At 43.1% G+C, this 17,821-nt stretch overlaps 1 protein-coding gene across 2 annotated transcripts in view; it reads right to left on the bottom strand.

The window, feature by feature from the left end:
* The window catches only part of LOC124035734 (low-density lipoprotein receptor class A domain-containing protein 3-like), a 153,671-nt gene that overhangs the window by 84,123 nt on the left and 51,727 nt on the right, over positions 1 to 17,821 (bottom strand). For both annotated transcript variants that reach the window (XM_046349355.1, XM_046349365.1), the window contains exon 2: positions 17,652 to 17,798. In XM_046349355.1, coding sequence (XP_046205311.1) covers positions 17,652 to 17,798 — 147 coding nt within the window. The remainder of the gene's footprint in view (positions 1 to 17,651; positions 17,799 to 17,821) is intronic.

Raw genomic sequence — 17,821 nt, 5'->3', positions numbered from 1 at the left:
GTCTCCCACCTCAGCTGTAGATCTCTGCAGTTCATCCAGAGTGATCATGGGCCTCTTGGCTGCATCTCTGATCAGTCTTCTCCTTGTATCAGCTGAAAGTTTAGAGGGACGGCCAGGTCTTGGTAGATTTGCAGTGGTCTGATACTCCTTACATTTCAATATTATCGCTTGCACAGTGCTCCTTGGGATGTTTAAAGCTTGGGAAATATTTTTGTATCCAAATCCGGCTTTAAACTTCTTCACAACAATATCTTGGACCTGCCTGGTGTGTTCCTTGTTCTTCATGATGCTTTCTGCGCTTTTAACGGACCTCTGAGACTATCACAGTGCAGGTGCATTTATACGGAGACTTGATTACACACAGGTGGATTGTATTTATCATCATTAGTCTTTTAGGTCAACATTGGATCATTCAGAGATCCTCACTGAACTTCTGGAGACAGTTTGCTGCACTGAAAGTAAAGGGGCTGAATAATTTTACACGGCCAATTTTTCAGTTTTAGATTTGTTAATTAAAAAAGTTTGAAATATCCAATAAATGTCGTTCCACTTTATGATCGTGTCCCATTCGTTGTTGATTCTTCACAAGAAAATACAGTTTTATATCTTTATGTTTGAAGCCTGAAATGTGGCAAAAGGTCGCAAAGTTCAAGGGGGCCGAATACTTTCGCAAGGCACTGTATGTTCTTTTAACTCTGCCTATTAGTGAGTTTATACAACCTGTCATCTCCTACCATTCTGATTGGAAGCAGTCCGAATTTTTTTATATTTATTTCACCTTTATTTAACCAGGTAGGCTAGTTGAGAACAAGTTCTAATTTACAATTGCGACCTGGCCAAGATAAAGCAAAGCAGTTCGACACATACAACAACACAGACTTATACATGGAGTAAAACAAACATACAGTCAATAATACAGTAGAAAAATAAGTCTATATACAATGTGAGCAAATGAGGTGAGATAAGGGGGGTAAAGGCAAAAAAAAGCCATGGTGGCAAAGTAAATACAATATAGCATGTAAAACACTGGAATGGTAGATTTGCAGTGGAAGAATGTGCAAAGTAGAGATAGAAATAATGGGGTGCAAAGGAGCAAAATAAATAAATAAATACAGTAGGGGAAGAGGTAGTTGTTTGGGCTAAATTATAGACGGGCTAAGTACAGGTGCAGTAATATGTGAGCTGCTCTGTGCTAAAAACTAGTGAGGGAGATAAGTGTTTCCAGTTTCAGAGATTGTTGTAGTTCGTTCCAATCATTGTCAGCAGATAACTGGAAGGAGAGGCGGTCAAATGAAGAATTGGTTTTGAGGGTGACCAGAGAGATATACCTGCTGGAGCGCGTACTTCAGGTGGGTGCTGCTATGGAGACCAGCAAGCTGAGATAAGGGGGACTTTACCTAGCAGGGTCTTGTAGATGACCTGGAGCCAGTGGGTTTGGCAACGAGTATGAAGCGAGGGCCAGCCAACGAGAGCTTACAGGTCACAGTGGTGGATAGTATATGGGGCTTTGGTGACAAAACGGATGGCACTGTGATAGACTGCATCCAATTTAATGAGTAGGGTATTGGAGGCTATTTTGTAAATGACATCACCGAAGTAGAGGATCGGTAGGATGGTCAGTTTTACAAGGGTATGTTTGGTAGCATGAGTGAAGGATGCTTTGCTGCAAAATAGGAAGCCAATTCTAGATTTAACTTTGGATTTGAGATGTTTGATGTGAGTCTGGAAGGAGAGTTTACAGTCTAACCAGGCACCTAGGTATTTGTAGTTGTCCACATATAAGAACCATATTCAGAACCATATTCAGAACCGTCCAGAGTAGTGATTTTGGACGGGCAGGCAGGTGCAGGCAGTGATCGGTTGAAGAGCATGCATTTAGTTTTACTTGCATTTAAGAGCAATTGGAGGCCACGGAAGGAGAGTTGAATGGCATTGAAGCTCGTCTGGAGGGTTGTTAACACAGTGTCCAAAGAAGGGCCAGAAGTATACAGAATGGTGTCATCTGCGTAGAGGTGGATCAGAGACTCACCAGCAGCAAGAGCGACATCATTGATGTATACAGAGAAGAGAGTCGGTCCAAGAATTGAACCTTGTGGCACCCCATAGAGCCTGCCAGAGGCCTGGACAACAGGCCCTCCGATTTGACACACTGAACTCTATCAGAGAAGTAGTTGGTGAACCAGGCGAGGCAATCATTTGAGAAACCAAGGATATCCAGCTAAAATGTGCTAAAATGTGGTTGTAACGTTAATAATTTGCTTGTTATTCTATTGAATACCTCTCGGCAGATGCCCCAGGGAAAGAGTGGTCCACACACATTTAATGACACTTAAATGTTTGGGCAACTAGTAAAACCTTTCTCAAGAATGACCTCATTACTGAGCGCAAAGATTATTGCATGTTTCTCACTGAAACATGGCTGCCTTCAGACTGTAGTGTGGCTCTTATTGAAGCCGCCCCCGTGGACTACAGTTTTTCATACTCTATCAGATAAGGAAAAGGTTGGGGGGACAGCGTCTATTTTTAATAATACTCTCAGCTGTAAGGACATTTCATTTGGCAACTTTTGGTCTTTTGAGCATCATGCTACACTGTTTAAATGTCAGCCACCAGTGCTGTTCATAACCCTGTATAGGCCACCAAAGCACTGCCCCAGTTTCTTTACTGATTTCCCTGAGAACTATTATAAGTCATTGTGTTGGGTGATTTCAACATTCATGTTGACAATGTTTTTTCTGAATGTTTTGAGCTCTATGGACTTCATCCAACATGTTACTGGGACCACCCTATAACTATAGCCATACTATAGACCTGGTTATTACCAAGAGGATTTCTATTGACATAACCTCTATTGTTGATGTTGCTGTATCTGATCACCACGGTGTATTTTACTACCTTGTTGCCCATAGCACAGGGTAATACTGAACGCATTATTAAGAAACACTAGCTTACTTCTGAAGTTGCTACAGATTTTATTGCGTGTATGAACAATACTCCATTCTGCCTTCCTCTTGTGATGATTTAGTTAATAAACTTAAAAGCAACTTAAGGGCAACAATTGATGCAATAGCTCCAGTAAAGTTGAAAAAGGTGACATCCAAATGGAGAACCCCTTGGATGAGTGAGGAAACTAATACAATAAAGATAAATTGCAGAGTGGAAGCAGAGAAAGTCAAAGTTGCAGGTCCATTATGACATTCTGAGAGAGCAACTTGGCATATATAACAAGGCAATTTGAAATACCAGACAAGCTCATTTTTCTAACATGATCACTAATAATCAGAATAATTCGAGTGCTCTTCTCAACCATTGATGGCCTGATAATTCTTACCTCCACAAACGTATGTCAACTGTCCTCCACATCTAAATGTGATGGGTTTGCGACATATTTCAGAGATCAAATCAAATTTTATTTGTCAAATACACATGGTTAGCAGATGTTAATGCGAGTGTAGCGAAATGCTCGTGCTTCTAGTTCCGACAATGCAGTAATAACCAACAAGTAATCTAACCTAGAACAGGGCTCCGGGCAGCCGAGCGGAAATGGAGGAAAACTCGCCTCCCTGCGGACCTGGCATCCTTTCACTCCCTCCTCTCTACATTTTCTTCCTCTGTCTCTGCTGCTAAAGCCACTTTCTACCACTCTAAATTCCAAGCATCTGCCTCTAACCCTAGGAAGCTCTTTGCCACCTTCTACTCCCTCCTGAATCCTCCTCCCCCTCCCCCCCTCCTCCCTCTCTGCAGATGACTTCGTCAACCATTTTGAAAAGAAGGTCGACGACATCCGATCCTCGTTTGCTAAGTCAAACGACACCGCTGGTTCTGCTCACACTGCCCTACCCTGTGCTCTGACCTCTTTCTCCCCTCTCTCTCCAGATGAAATCTCGCGTCTTGTGACGGCCGGCCGCCCAACAACCTGCCCGCTTGACCCTATCCCCTCCTCTCTTCTCCAGACCATTTCCGGAGATGAAGAATATGTACATAAAGATATATGAATGAGTGATGGTACAGAACGGCATATGCAAGATGGTATAGAGTACAGTATATACATATGAGATGAGTAATGTAGGGTAACATATAAAAGTGGCTAGTGATGCATGTATTACATAAAGATGACAAGATGCAGTAGATGGTATATAGAGTACAGTATATACATATATATACATATGAGATGAGTAATGTAGGTTATGTAAAAATTAGGGTGCCACTGTTCCCAGGCCGTCATTGAAAATAAGAATTTGTTCTTAACTGACTTGCCTGGTTAAATAAAGGTAAAATAAAAAATAAAATAAAAAAATTATATGAAGTGGCATTGTTTAAAGTGGCTAGTGATACATTTTTTACATCGATTTTTCCATTATTAAAGTGGCTGGAGTTGAGTCAGTATGTTGGCAGCAGCCACTCAATGTTAGTGGTGGCTGTTTAACATTCTGATGGCCTTGAGATAAACAGCTTCTTTCAGTCTCTCAGTCCCTGCTCTGATGCACCTGTACTGACCTCGCCTTATGGATGATAGCGGGGTGAACAGGCAGTGGCTCGGGTGGTTGTTGACCTTGATGATCTTTATGGCCTTCCTGTGACATCGGGTGGTGTAGGTGTCCTGGATGGCAGGTAGTTTGCCCCCGGTGATGCGTTGTGCAGGCCTCACTACACTCTGGAGAGCCTTACGGTTGTGGGCGGAGCAGTTGCCGTACCAGGCGGTGATACAGCCCGACAGGATGCTCTCGACTGTGCATCTGTAAAAGTTTGTGAGTACTTTTCGTGACAAGCCAAATTTCTTCAGCCTCCTGAGGTTGAAGAGGCGCTGCTGTGCCTTCTTCACCACGCTGTCTGTGTGGGTGGACCAATTCAGTTTGTCCATGATGTGTACGCCGAGGAACTTAAAACTTTCCACCTTCTCCACTACTATCCCGTCGATGTGGATAGGGGCCAGCTCCCCTTGCCGTTTCCTGAAGTCCACGATCATCTCCTTTGTTTTGTTGACGTTGAGTGAGGTTATTTTCCTGACACCACACTCCGAGGGCCCTCACCTCTTCCCTGTAGGCCGTCTCGTCATTGTTGGTAATCAAGCCTACCACTATAGTGTCGTCTGCAAACTTGATGATTGAGTTGGAGATGTGCATGGCCACGCAGTCGTGGGTGAACAGGGAGTACAGAAGATGGCTCAGAACGTACCCTTGTGGGGCCCCAGTGTTGAGGGTCAGCGGGGTGGAGATGTTACCTACCCTCACCACCTGGGGGCGGCCCATCAGGAAGTCCAGTACCCAGTTGCACAGGGCGAGGTCAAGACTCAGGGTCTGGAGCTTGATGACGAGTTTGGAGGGTACTATGGTGTTAAATGCTGAGCTGTAGTCGTATTCCTCTTGTCCAGATGGGTTAGGGCAATGTGCAGTGTGGTTGCGATTGCGTCGTCTGTGGACCTATTGGGGCGGTAAGCAAATTGGAGTGAGTCTAGGGTGTCAGGTAGGGTGGAGGTGATATGGTCCTTGACTCGTCTCTCAAAGCACTTCATGATGACGCAAGTGTGTGCTACGGGGCGGTAGTCGTTTAGCTCAGTTACCTTAGCTGTCTTGGGAACAGGAACAATGGTGGCCCTCTTGAATCATGTGGGAACAGCAGGCTGGGATAAGGATTGATTGAATATGTTCATAAACACAACAGCCAGCTGGTCTGCGCATGCTCTGAGGATGCGGCTTTGGATGCCGTCTGGGCCTGCAACCTTGGGAGGGTTAACACGCTTAAATGTTTTACACATGTCGGCTGCAGTGAAGGAGAGTCCGCAGGTTTTGGTAGCGGGCTGTGTCAGTGGCACTGTATTGTCCTCAAAGCGAGCAAAGAAGTTGTTTAGTCTGTCTGGGAGCAAGACATCCTGGTCCGTGACGGGGCTGGTTTTCCTTTTGTAATCCGTGATTGACTGTAGACCCTGCCACATACCTCTTGTGTCTGAGCTGTTAAATTGTGACTCTACTTGGTCTCTATACTGACACTTAGCTTGTTTGATTGCCTTGTGGAGGGAATAGCTACACTGTTTGTATTCAAATCATGTTTCCGGTCACCTTGCCCTGGTTAAAAGCAGTGGTTCACGCTTTCAGTTTTGCGCGAATGCTGCCATCAATCCACAGTTTCTGGTTTGGGAATGTTTTAATAGTTGATGTGGGCAGGGAGCAAGAAATTTGAGTTGTGGTTAGCTTTTCCGAAAGGAGGGCGGGGGAGGGCCTTAAATGCGTCGCGGAAGTTAGAATAACAATGATCCAGGGTTTTACTAGCCCTGGTAGCACAATCGATATGCTGATAGAATTTAGGGACACTTGTTTTCAGATTAGCCTTGTTAAAATCCCCAGCTACAATGAATGCAGCCTCAGGATATGTGGTTTCCAGTTTACATAGAGTCAAATCAATTTCGTTCAGGGCCATCAATGTGTCTGCTTGGGTGGGAATATATGCGGCTGTGATTATAATCTAAGAGAATTCTCTTGGTAGATAATGCGGTCGACATTTGATTGTGAGGACTTGAGTTTCTGTATGTTGTTATGATCACACCACGTCTCGTTAATCATAAGGCAGACCCCCCGCCCCTCTTCTTACCAGAAATATGCTTGTTTCTGTCCGCGAGATGCGTGAAGAAACCAGCTGACTGCACCGACTCCGATAGCGTGTCTCGAGTGAGCCATGTTTCTGTGAAGCAAAGAATGTTACATTATCTTATGTCTCTCTGGAATGCTACCCTTGCTCGGATTTCATCAACCTTGTTGTCAAGAGACTAGACATTGGCGAGTAGTATGCGATGTGCCCGTCTCCGGAGCCTGACCAGAAGACCGCTTCGTCTGCCCTTTTACGGCATCGTTGTTTTGGTCCGCCGGCTGGGATCCGATCCATTGTTCCTGGTCGTAATGCTGGTGAGTTGATGTTGCTCCTATATCCAGTAGTTCCTCCCGACTGTATGTAATAAAACCTAAGATTACCTGGGGTACCAATGTAAGAAATAACATGGCAAAAAAACTAAATACTGCATAGTTTCCTAGGAACGAAAAGCGTTGTGGCCATCTCTGTCGGCGCCAGAGGATAATTTTTCTATAACAAGCATTAGGCTGGGTATCAGTCAAGCAAGACCTGATGAGAAGTTTGATGATATGTGCCCTAGCCTACCACCCAAAAGGCACTATGAATTTATTTTCCCTGGTTGACACAGACATGCTCAGGAAAGTGATATCACAACTTAAGAAATCTACCTACATTCTTGATCCTATCCCCATCACCTTCTTCAAAACAGTTTTAATTCCATATCTGAAGAAATGCAAGCTATTGCTAATCACTCCTTGTTCACAGGCACTTTCCCCTCTGCACTAAAAACTGCTGTGGTGAAACCCCTTCTGTAGAAAAGTAATCTATATTCTTCAGCTCTCAGCAATTTTCAGCCAATCTCCAACCTTACATTTTAAGCAAAATACTGGAGAAATTGGTTTTCAAACAGCTAAATTATTTTTTAAGTGCCACCTTTATTTAAAAAAAAATCCTATCTGGTTTTTGGGCCCACCACAGCACAGTCTTAGTGAAAGTGGTATATAATCTTAGAGCCAACATGGATGCCAAACAGCCCTCTGTCCTTGTATTTTTCTATTTAAGTGCTGCATTCAACACCGTTCACCATGATGTCCTTCTGGACAGACTGCAGAGGTGGGTTGGCCTCTCAGGTCCAGTTCTAAATTGGTTTAGGACCTATTTAACCGGTCAATAGTTTTTTGTCACTCTTGGTGAACATAACTCTGAGAAAATACATATCACATGTGGCGTTCCACAACGTTTGATTTTGGGTCCGGTACTAATCAGTTTATATATGTTACTCCTTGGCAACGTTATCACAAAGCACAGCATTGATTTTCACTGCTACGCAGACAATACTTTTCTGTATCAACGGAGGATTTTAGTTCCATGAATAAATTATTAAACTGTATTAGTGATTTAAATACTTGGATGGCTGACAACATCCTCCAGCTAAATCAAGACAAGACCGAGGTAGTAATTGTTGGAGCCAAAGCAGAGAGAGAATCTGACCAGTCAAGTTCTTCCACACCAATCTCGACAAACCATTTCTGTATGGACCTCGCTTTGTGCACAGGGGCATTGTAACATGCTGACTAGACCGTGCGTCCGCATGCATCATCGCTCGCATGTTGATTTGGCCCCCCACACCAGACGCGATCGGGACACACAGATTGAAATATCAAAACAAACTCTGAACCAAGTATATTAATTTGGGGACAGGTCGAAAAGCATTAAACATTTATGGCAATTTAAATAGCTAGCTTTCTGTTGCTAGCTAACTTGTCCTGGGATTTAAACATTGGGTTGTTCTTTTACCTGACATGCACAAGGTCCTCTACTCCGACAATTAATCTACAGATAAATGGTAATTTATCTAATCTCTCCTCCTTCAGGCTTCTTCTTCTTTGGACTTTAGTTGGCAACCAACTTTAAGGTGCATTACCACAACCAACTGGACTGGAGTGTGGACCTCAGTTCATCTTTCAATCACCCACGTGGGAATATGCTCCTAAAAACCAATGAGGAGATGGCACTTGGGTATATGCTCCTAAAAATCAATGAGGAGATGGGAGAGACATAACTTGCAGTGCGTTGAGTGTCACAAATAGAACCAAGTTCTATTTTAGTGCCTGGCTACGCAGACGCTCATTGACGAGCGCATCAGTGTGGATGCAATGATTGAATAACATGCATGTGCATATTTATGTTGCAACACGAGCGGTGTGGTCAGCATGTAATGCTGAAACAGGAAAGGGCCTTCCCCAAATTGATGCCACAAAGTTGGAAGCACAGAATCGTCTACAATTTCTCTTCACCAAATCTAAGGGGCCTAGCCTGAAAAATAGCCACAGACCATTATTCCTCCACCAAACTTTAAAGTCGGCACTATGAATTGGGGCAGGTAGAGTTCTCCTAGCATCCAACAAACCCAGATTCGTGTGTCGGACTGCCAGGTAGTGAAGGGTGATTCATTACTCCAGAGAGAGAATCTGGCCGTTCATTTTAATCCACGAGCAAAAAGATAAAACACCTGGTAAAAAACCTAGGTGTTTTTTAGATTCTGAACTCAATGTCGAATCACACATTAGGAATGTGACCAAAACAGCTTTTTACCACCTGCGGAACATTGCCATGGTGTGAGAATCTCTCTTTCAGGCTGATACAGCAAGACTCAATGCTTTTGTTAAAAGCAGGCTTGACTACTGTAATGCTCTCCTGTATGGTCTCCCCAAGAAGGCCATTGGTCAATTGAAAAACATACAGAATGCTGCAGCACGGACACTGACCAAGGTCAGATGGAGAGCACACATGACACTGGTTTTAATGTCTCTGCACTGGCTGCCTGTGAGTTTTATAATTAATTTTAAGATGCGTTTAAGATATGTTATTAAATCAATACGCAATTGTTCACCTCAATACATGTCAGGTCCCTCAGGTCCTCTGGCAAAGGCCTTTTAACAAACCCAAAGCCTCGGACCAAGAGGCATGGAGAGGCAGCCTTTAGTTACTATGGCCCCAGCCTCTGGAACAGCCTGACAGAGAACCTGAGGGGGGCAGAAACACCCTTTTCACTTTCCTTAGGGTGCTTTTTGTTTCATCCTCTTATGTTTGTTGTGTAGCAAATATTTCAGTTTATTTTCTTTTTTTCTTTTCTTTTTTTCTTTTCCTGTAAAGCACATTGTGTTGCATTCCATGTCTGAAATGTGCTGTATAAATAAAGCTGGATTATGTAAGTTTATACATTGTCAGTGTATGCATATGGGACTCAGTGTGTACAAATCAGTCATTTGCAAGTCCAATTCAGCCAGCAAGCCAGCGCTCCAGCCCAGTCATTCCCCCTCAGCAACATCATTTCCAAAAACAAATTCTCATTAATGGGACATGGGGGAGATCCCATTGAATATGACCTTTACTTCCAGCTCTGCATGAAAAACCCAATTTGTGTGAAGTCCGCCCACATCAGTGCTAACCGCTGGCTAAGTAGCCCTGTCTCTGGGGGGTTAGGAGAGAGAACCAGATAAATGATTCCCATCCACAAGACAGAGGCAGAGCAGGTAGCTGAAAGGTTACTGCACTGCCTGGTACAACATTCTGGTACAACACAGCTGCCATGGCCTCACTTACAAGGGTGATACATGGTAGTGGATGAGGTGAGTTCCTAACATTCTACCTTTACTATGTAAAGCACTTAGAGCATCTGGGAAATAGGCTATATCCACATAAAATAGTGATTACTATTCAGGACACAGAGGAAGGGCAGCTAGATAGCTGAAGGCTAATGGAATAACAGGCTAGTCCAGGCTTTAACGTCTACAGTAGACATACATATATGGACTCAGAACTGGAGATATGAAAATGTAAACTGGCAAACACACTATCAAACTAGTTGCAGCTCATCTGACAAGTGACACATAAATGTCCTGTTGCTGCGATGGCAGGAAGGAAGCAAGGTGAACACTAATGGTAGTACTGATAATAGGTGTTGCCATGCATACAGGTAATTAACCAGACAGACAAGAAACAAGAGATGCAGAAATGGCAAGTATGTATACTACTTGTATGGAGGTAGATAAACAGTTCCTCATTCAAAATATTGAGTAAAGGCATGGCTCTAAACCACAGGTTTGTAGTAGAAAACAAAGACACAAAGTTGTTTCAGGTCTCATAGGCATTATAGAAACATCAATGTTTTGAAACTAAACAAAATCAATAGAAGTTAGTAGGCTTATTTAATAAGTACACAATGTGAATTGAACTTGAATTATCTGAGATAGTATACACTACATGGTAGTATGTGGACACCTGCTCGTCGAACATCTCATTCCAAAATCATGAACATTAATATGGAGTTGGTCCCCCCTTTGCTGCCTTAACAGCCTCCACTTTTCAGGGAAGGCTTACTACTAGATGATGGAACATTGCGTCGGGGACTTGCTTGTGTGTGTGGCCTACCACTTCATGGCTGAGCCGTTGTTGCTCTTAGAAGTTTCCACTGCCAACGTTTGTCTATGGAGATAGCATGGCTGTTTGCTTGATTTCATCCACCTGTCAGCAACGGGTGTGGCTGAAATAACCAAATCCACAAATTTGAAGGGATGTCCACATACTTTTGTATGTAGTGTACTTCTTTAAACATCTATTAGCAAAGTTCCACACTATGGTAGCCTAAATAAATAGCGCCAACATCATAGCCCTAGACAGTAGGAATCTGTGGAAATCAGCCCCAGGTGCATGACCAGCAGCTGTAATGACGCTCTCCTGTCCTCTAATAGAGCAGGGAGATTTGCTGGGGATTTGGAGGAGCAGTCACTGGAGATATAAGGTGACACATAACCATCTATTGCAGGATATTAAGGCCCACCTACGCTCCGACGTCTCAGACAATGCGTGTATGTGTGTGTGTATGTCTCTGTGTGTGTGCGTGTGTCTCAGACTGGGGCCCAGGAGGAGATAGACAATAACAACTAAATGCTCCCACAATGTAGGGAGAGCTATCAGGTAATTTTATATCAGTGCATTCACTCTGCTTTAGCGTCAATTAGAATAACTTCCTGTGAAGCCATTCACTTTGTTTCAGCATCAGTTTTAAATGATCTCATCCATGTTTGCCATAGCTCCTAGAGGCAGCTTTGGTAGTTTACTCCTGCAAAATAATTTATCATCAAGATTAAATTAGTTAAAATATTTGGCTACTTCTCCAACCTCGCCACTCAACTAGCAAATTGTATTGATTCCACTAACAGCCTAGCTAGATCTTCCTAGATCCTCATCTCATCTACCATCTAGTGGACCAAAGACTGGACCAAGAGATTCAGAAATGGCAGCAAACTTTATTCATGATTCCTCACAAGATTTGCACAGATTAAAACAACCCTGTGTAAGGAGCTTACAAACAGCCTCTCTCTTTGGGCTCCTACAGGAAATATGCTGACGGTGAGGTCGACAAAGTGGTAGGAGACTAATTAACAAACTAAAGTTTATTGTGTGCACTCGCAATGAGAGCAGTACAACATGCCCAGCGGAGTTGGATGATAAAGGTCACCATTTCTGCAGAACTTTCTAAACCTTGTGCAACATGTTAATGTTCCCACCCACAACCATGTACACACAGAACTCATTATCACTGGATGTCCCTGCCTAGATATCCCCTCTAGTTATGTAAAAAATGAAAACGACAAAGTTCCTTAAAGGGGCGAAAATGGCAGCCATCTAGGTCAGGGAGAAATCCCAAAACCAGTCGAATTGGAATGAATGGCAGTAGAGGCATAGGTAATGCATTACCTTTTCTTATACAGGAAAAAAAGCATGTGATTATTATTATAGTCACCTTAAAATAGTGTCATATCATTTTAAATACAGTTTATACATGTTTTATACACATTTTCTGTATAAATAGCCTATGTAAACAGACCATAAATGTCTCATATTTTGTTTTCTTGGAAAGCTGTGAGTGCAGTTATATGATGCAATATCAGTACTCCATGCATTTACAACTTATCTAAGTCCTATCAACTGATTTCAGTCAGTGTATGGATGTGGATTGACTTCATTGTTTGAATGAAATGTTGGCATATTGGCTGTTAATTTGACAAATTAATGGAATAATTTCTCTAAAACTGTCTGTCTAGCTAATTCTTCACATGCATTGTTTTACACAATATTTTATCACAGCACTGGCAAACCATGGTTGACCAACTATCTGACTATCACGGCTGACCTAATTTTGGGCCCTGAACACATTTCTACAGACTGTCTTTGTTATAGTCCTAATCTGGAAAGTCCTTTTAGCACCTAGACTACTTTTTTTCTGCCTTGATTCTAAATGTATGATGTTTTAATTGTATTTTTATCATCATTATACATTTTTTACCTATGTAGAGCTTTGACATAAGACTGTAATGAAAAGTGCTATGCAAATTAAATGTATTATTTGTATTATTTATTCATTACTGCACATTAGCGTCAGTGATCTGGTGAGGTGAAAACACCTGACAGAGCAGTGAGCTGTCTGAAGAACCAAATCTAACCTAACCTGTCTGCTCTGCCAAGACCAGGAAGTGAAGTCAAGGGGACGGCTTGGATGGATTACAGAGACCTCAGGCTAAGAAAGGAGAGGAGAAGTCTGTCCAAAAATGTACTGAAATTAACAAGACATCTCAGGCTGAGAGTGAGTGAGAGTGAGAATGAGATGTAGAAAAAGAGAGAGAGAGAGAGAGACAGAGGCAGACAAAAAGAGATGCAGACAGAGAGAGAGAGAGAGAGAGAGAGAGAGACAGAGGCAGACAAAAAGAGATGCAGACAGAGAGAGAGAGAGAGAGAGAGAGAGAGAGAGAGAGAGAGAGAGAGAGAGAGAGAGAGAGAGAGAGAGAGAGAGAGAGAGAGCAGACAAAAAGAGATGCAGACAGAGAGAGAGAGACAGAGGCAGACAAAAAGAGATGCAGACAGAGAGAGAGAGAGAGAGAGAGACAGAGGCAGACAAAAAGAGATGCAGACAGACAGAGAGAGAGAGAGACAGACAAAAAGAGATGCAGACAGAGAGAGAGAGAGAGAGAGAGAGAGAGAGAGAGAGAGAGAGAGAGAGACAGAGGCAGAGGCAGACAAAAAGAGATGCAGACAGAGAGAGAGAGAGAGAGACAGAGGCAGACAAAAAGAGATGCAGACAGAGAGAGAGAGACAGAGGCAGACAAAAAGAGATGCAGACAGAGAGAGAGAGACAGAGGCAGACAAAAAGAGATGCAGACAGAGAGAGAGAGAGACAGAGGCAGACAAAAAGAGATGCAGACAGAGAGAGAGAGAGACAGAGGCAGACAAAAAGAGATGCAGACAGAGAGAGAGAGAGAGACAGAGGCAGACAAAAAGAGATGCAGACAGAGAGAGAGAGAGAGAGAGACAGAGGCAGACAAAAAGAGATGCAGACAGAGAGAGAGAGAGAGAGAGACAGAGGCAGACAAAAAGAGATGCAGACAGAGAGAGAGAGAGACAGAGGCAGACAAAAAGAGATGCAGACAGAGAGAGAGAGAGAGAGAGACAGAGGCAGACAAAAAGAGATGCAGACAGAGAGAGAGAGAGAGGCAGACAAAAAGAGATGCAGACAAAAAGAGATGCAGACAGAGAGAGAGAGAGACAGAGAGAGAGAGAGAGAGAGAGACAGAGGCAGACAAAAAGAGATGCAGACAGAGAGAGAGAGAGACAGAGGCAGACAAAAAGAGATGCAGACAGAGAGAGAGAGAGAGAGACAGAGGCAGACAAAAAGAGATGCAGACAGAGAGAGAGAGAGACAGAGGCAGACAAAAAGAGATGCAGACAGAGAGAGAGAGAGACAGAGGCAGACAAAAAGAGATAAAGACAGAGAGAGAGAGAGACAGAGGCAGACAAAAAGAGATGCAGACAGAGAGAGAGACAGAGGCAGACAAAAAGAGATGCAGACAGAGAGAGAGACTGAGTTGACTGGTGACTCCCTGAGCTGCCACAGAAAACAGCAGAGTGTTGATGAAGGGACAGAAGGAGAGGACTAGGGGAAGGTCAGTGTGTGTGTGTGTGTGTGTGTGTGTGTGTGTGTGTGTGTGTGTGTGTGTGTGTGTGTGTGTGTGTGTGTGTGTGTGTGTGTGTGTGTGTGTGTGTGTGTGTGTGTGTGTGTGTGTGTGTGTGTGTGTGTGTGTGTGTGTGTGTGTGTGTGTGTAGTATTATAAGTGTTAGGAAGTTGAGTAAACTGTGGCTGAGCAACATGTACATTTCCCCAGATACGGCTAACAGTCTCAGGAGCGGGTTGAAGAGAGAGGGGAGAGGGTTGAGGGGCAGGGCTGTTGTCGTGACCATATTTACCGCTACACCAGCGGTCATGAGTCATGAAGGCAGTCAAATTCTATGTGACCTTTTAGTCACGGTAATTAGGTCTCTCCAAGCTCTAATGCTGCTGATGGTCATTAGTAGCCTACCAAACGTGCTAACTGTCTGGTACTCAGCCCTCTATTGTCCCTCTAATCACTCTGACATCAATGCAAATGTAATCGAAAAGCTAATCAAACACTTCACGATAGCCCATGAGCTCATGTTGTGCAATATTTCTATAGGCTATGCAATTACGCGAGAAAACAGAGTGATTGCCACTATTAAAAAGAGGAGGATCTCATCAGCTTTCTGTAGGCTAGGCCTACTAGTATATTAATTTCTCAACTTTCTTAATATTAAGCAAATTGCTTCTCTTTACAACAGGAGTATAGCCTACCTGGCTGGCATGAAAATGAGCCACAGGAAAATCGTCCTCCATTCGCTATTTAAGTGCAGAGACAACATGTATTTTTTCCCCTGGCCCCGGTTTCGAGACAGGTGCATGGTAACGGTCCATTCGCAATCAAAACAAATTTCACACACCATGTTTGGAATATTTATTTCTCGCGCAGAATAGGACAACTTTTGTATTATGAGGGATAGTAGATTGACAAAGGCTAGTGCTTTTGCTGTTCGCTAGGCCTACTCATCTTGTTGGCTGACGAAAAGTAAATGTGGACAGTTCTTCCAATATCTTCAATATACACCTCGCAATTAGATAAGGATTGCATGCAGTTGCATCCCCGATCGGTCCGTCTTCACTTGTGGCCTGTGAGAAAGACCCGATCACGATGGATCACATGATGGAGAACCGTGTGAGTGAGAGGTGTTTCGGAGCAGGCAGCACTCAGGGAGAAGGGCTGCAAAAGGCCAGATTTTTTTTCAGGGTGCATTATGGCCACACAAAGGGGATGTCGCTGGGAAATTCAAGTCATTATAAAGTGCTTGTCAAATTATGAATGAGAGACTGACGAAGTGTCTATAGCCTGCGCAAAAAAACTATGTCTTTAATGCAACTGTTTTTTAAAATCATCATTAGTCGCATCATGCAACCTTACAATTATTAAAAATCAAAACTTATTGGCCAACGTTTGTACAACTAAGATTACATGAATAACTCTAAATTAACCATCTAAGAGTACATATTTGTTTGTCAACCGCTCAACACAGAATAGCCGCATGTGCGCACTCCCTCAAATAATTTCCTGTCTCTTTTATTCAGCTTTGTTCACTTGTATTCTTCATACTATAAAATAATATAAAACAATGCCACGGAATTCTAAGCATATCTTGTCTGCTAATTATTTTTATTTCACCTTTATTTAACCAGGTAGGCTAGTTGAGAACAAGTTCTCATTTACAACTGCCACCTGGCCAAGATAAAGCAAAGCAGTGTGACACAGACAACAACACAGAGTTACACATGTAATAAACAATAAACAAGCCAATAACACAGTAGAAAAAAAAGTATATATACAGGGTGTGCAAAAGGCATGAGGAGGTAGGCAATAAATAGGCCATTGGAGCGAATAATTACAATTTAGCAGATTAACACTGGAGTGATACATGAGCAGGTGATGATGTGCAAGTAGAGATACTGTTGTGCAAAAGAGCAGAAAATTACATACAAACAGTATGGGGATGAGGTAGGTAGATTGAGTGGGCAATTTACAGATGGACTATGTATAGCTGCAGCGATCGGTTAGCTGTTCAGATAGCTGATGTTTAAAGTTGGTGAGGGAAATAAAAGTCTTCAACTTCAGCTATTTCTTTGCGCTAGTGCAGCCCACAGCCATATGGTATAGCCAGATCAAGACCTAACAGAAGGACAACTCAGAATATGCTATTCTGTTCTTCTGAAATAGACTACATTTTCTTCATATCCTGTTTCTTTAGACCTGTCTAAAATAAATATTGAATTTATTGTGAAGGTGTAGGCTATTTCACATGGATTTATTAGACTTTTTAAAATGTAGATGTTCCAAAGTTCTGCATCAGTGGCTTGTAGGGTCCTGAGTAGTACAACGGTCTAAGGCACTGCATCTCAGTGCTAGTCACTACAGACACCCTGCTTCAAATCCAGGCTAAGCGGATTTGAACCAGGGTGTCTGTAGTGACTAGCACTGAGATGCAGTGTGTTAGACCGTTGTGCGGCCGTGATTGAGAGTCCCACAGGGCGGCGCACAATTGGCCCAGTGTCGTCCGGGTTTGGCCGGTGTAGTCTGACTTGCCTAGTTAAATAAAAGTGTTTGGATGCTAAATGTGTTTATATTAATTAACAGTCAATTACAATGAGACCGACAGTTATTTGCTTGACAATCATCGGCTGATTAAATTTCATGACCGCCACAGCCCTATTGAGTGGAGTGTGTAGATGGGTGGGAGGGACCTAAAACCCTCCCACCCAACATGAGTAGGCGACATATTCCTTAATTGAAATCAAACCTTTGGTAAGAAATCAAAGATGTGTAAAATAAATGATATCCAGCTCAGGGCTCCAGCTATGCATTTGGTTTGCTATCTTGTTCGTTAAGTGGCTAGATTTCAAGATCAAGCTTCTTGGTAACATCAGAGACATCCAAACCCCATTTGGATCAAGATTCCTGTTTCCTAAATTGTTTTCTTGCTTCAAAATAATATTTTACCATTTTTGGAAATAGCGCCCCTTGTGTGCACTTCCGTTAATACCGTATACCGGGAAACGGCCCAACCCTAGGTGACAGGGAAGGAGAGAGAGAGGAAGAGAGAATTAGCCAGCGGAGAAAGGGATCTGTACTCACGGCAGCCTTTCTCGTCGCTCTTGTCGAAGCAGTCGGACACTCCGTCACACTGCCACGCCCCTGGGATACACTTCCCATCCCCACACATGAAGTTCCCTGGGTTGTTACAGTCTGTGGTGAAATTGTTGCCCGGAAGGAGCTGGCTCTCTGTGGGAGAGGAGAGATGGAGG

The sequence above is a fragment of the Oncorhynchus gorbuscha genome, linkage group LG01 (assembly GCF_021184085.1).
Source record: "Oncorhynchus gorbuscha isolate QuinsamMale2020 ecotype Even-year linkage group LG01, OgorEven_v1.0, whole genome shotgun sequence".
NCBI classification, from domain to species: Eukaryota; Metazoa; Chordata; class Actinopteri; order Salmoniformes; family Salmonidae; genus Oncorhynchus; species Oncorhynchus gorbuscha.
The sequence above is the reverse complement of the archived record's forward strand: the minus strand, read 5'-3'. Positions and strand labels throughout refer to the sequence as shown.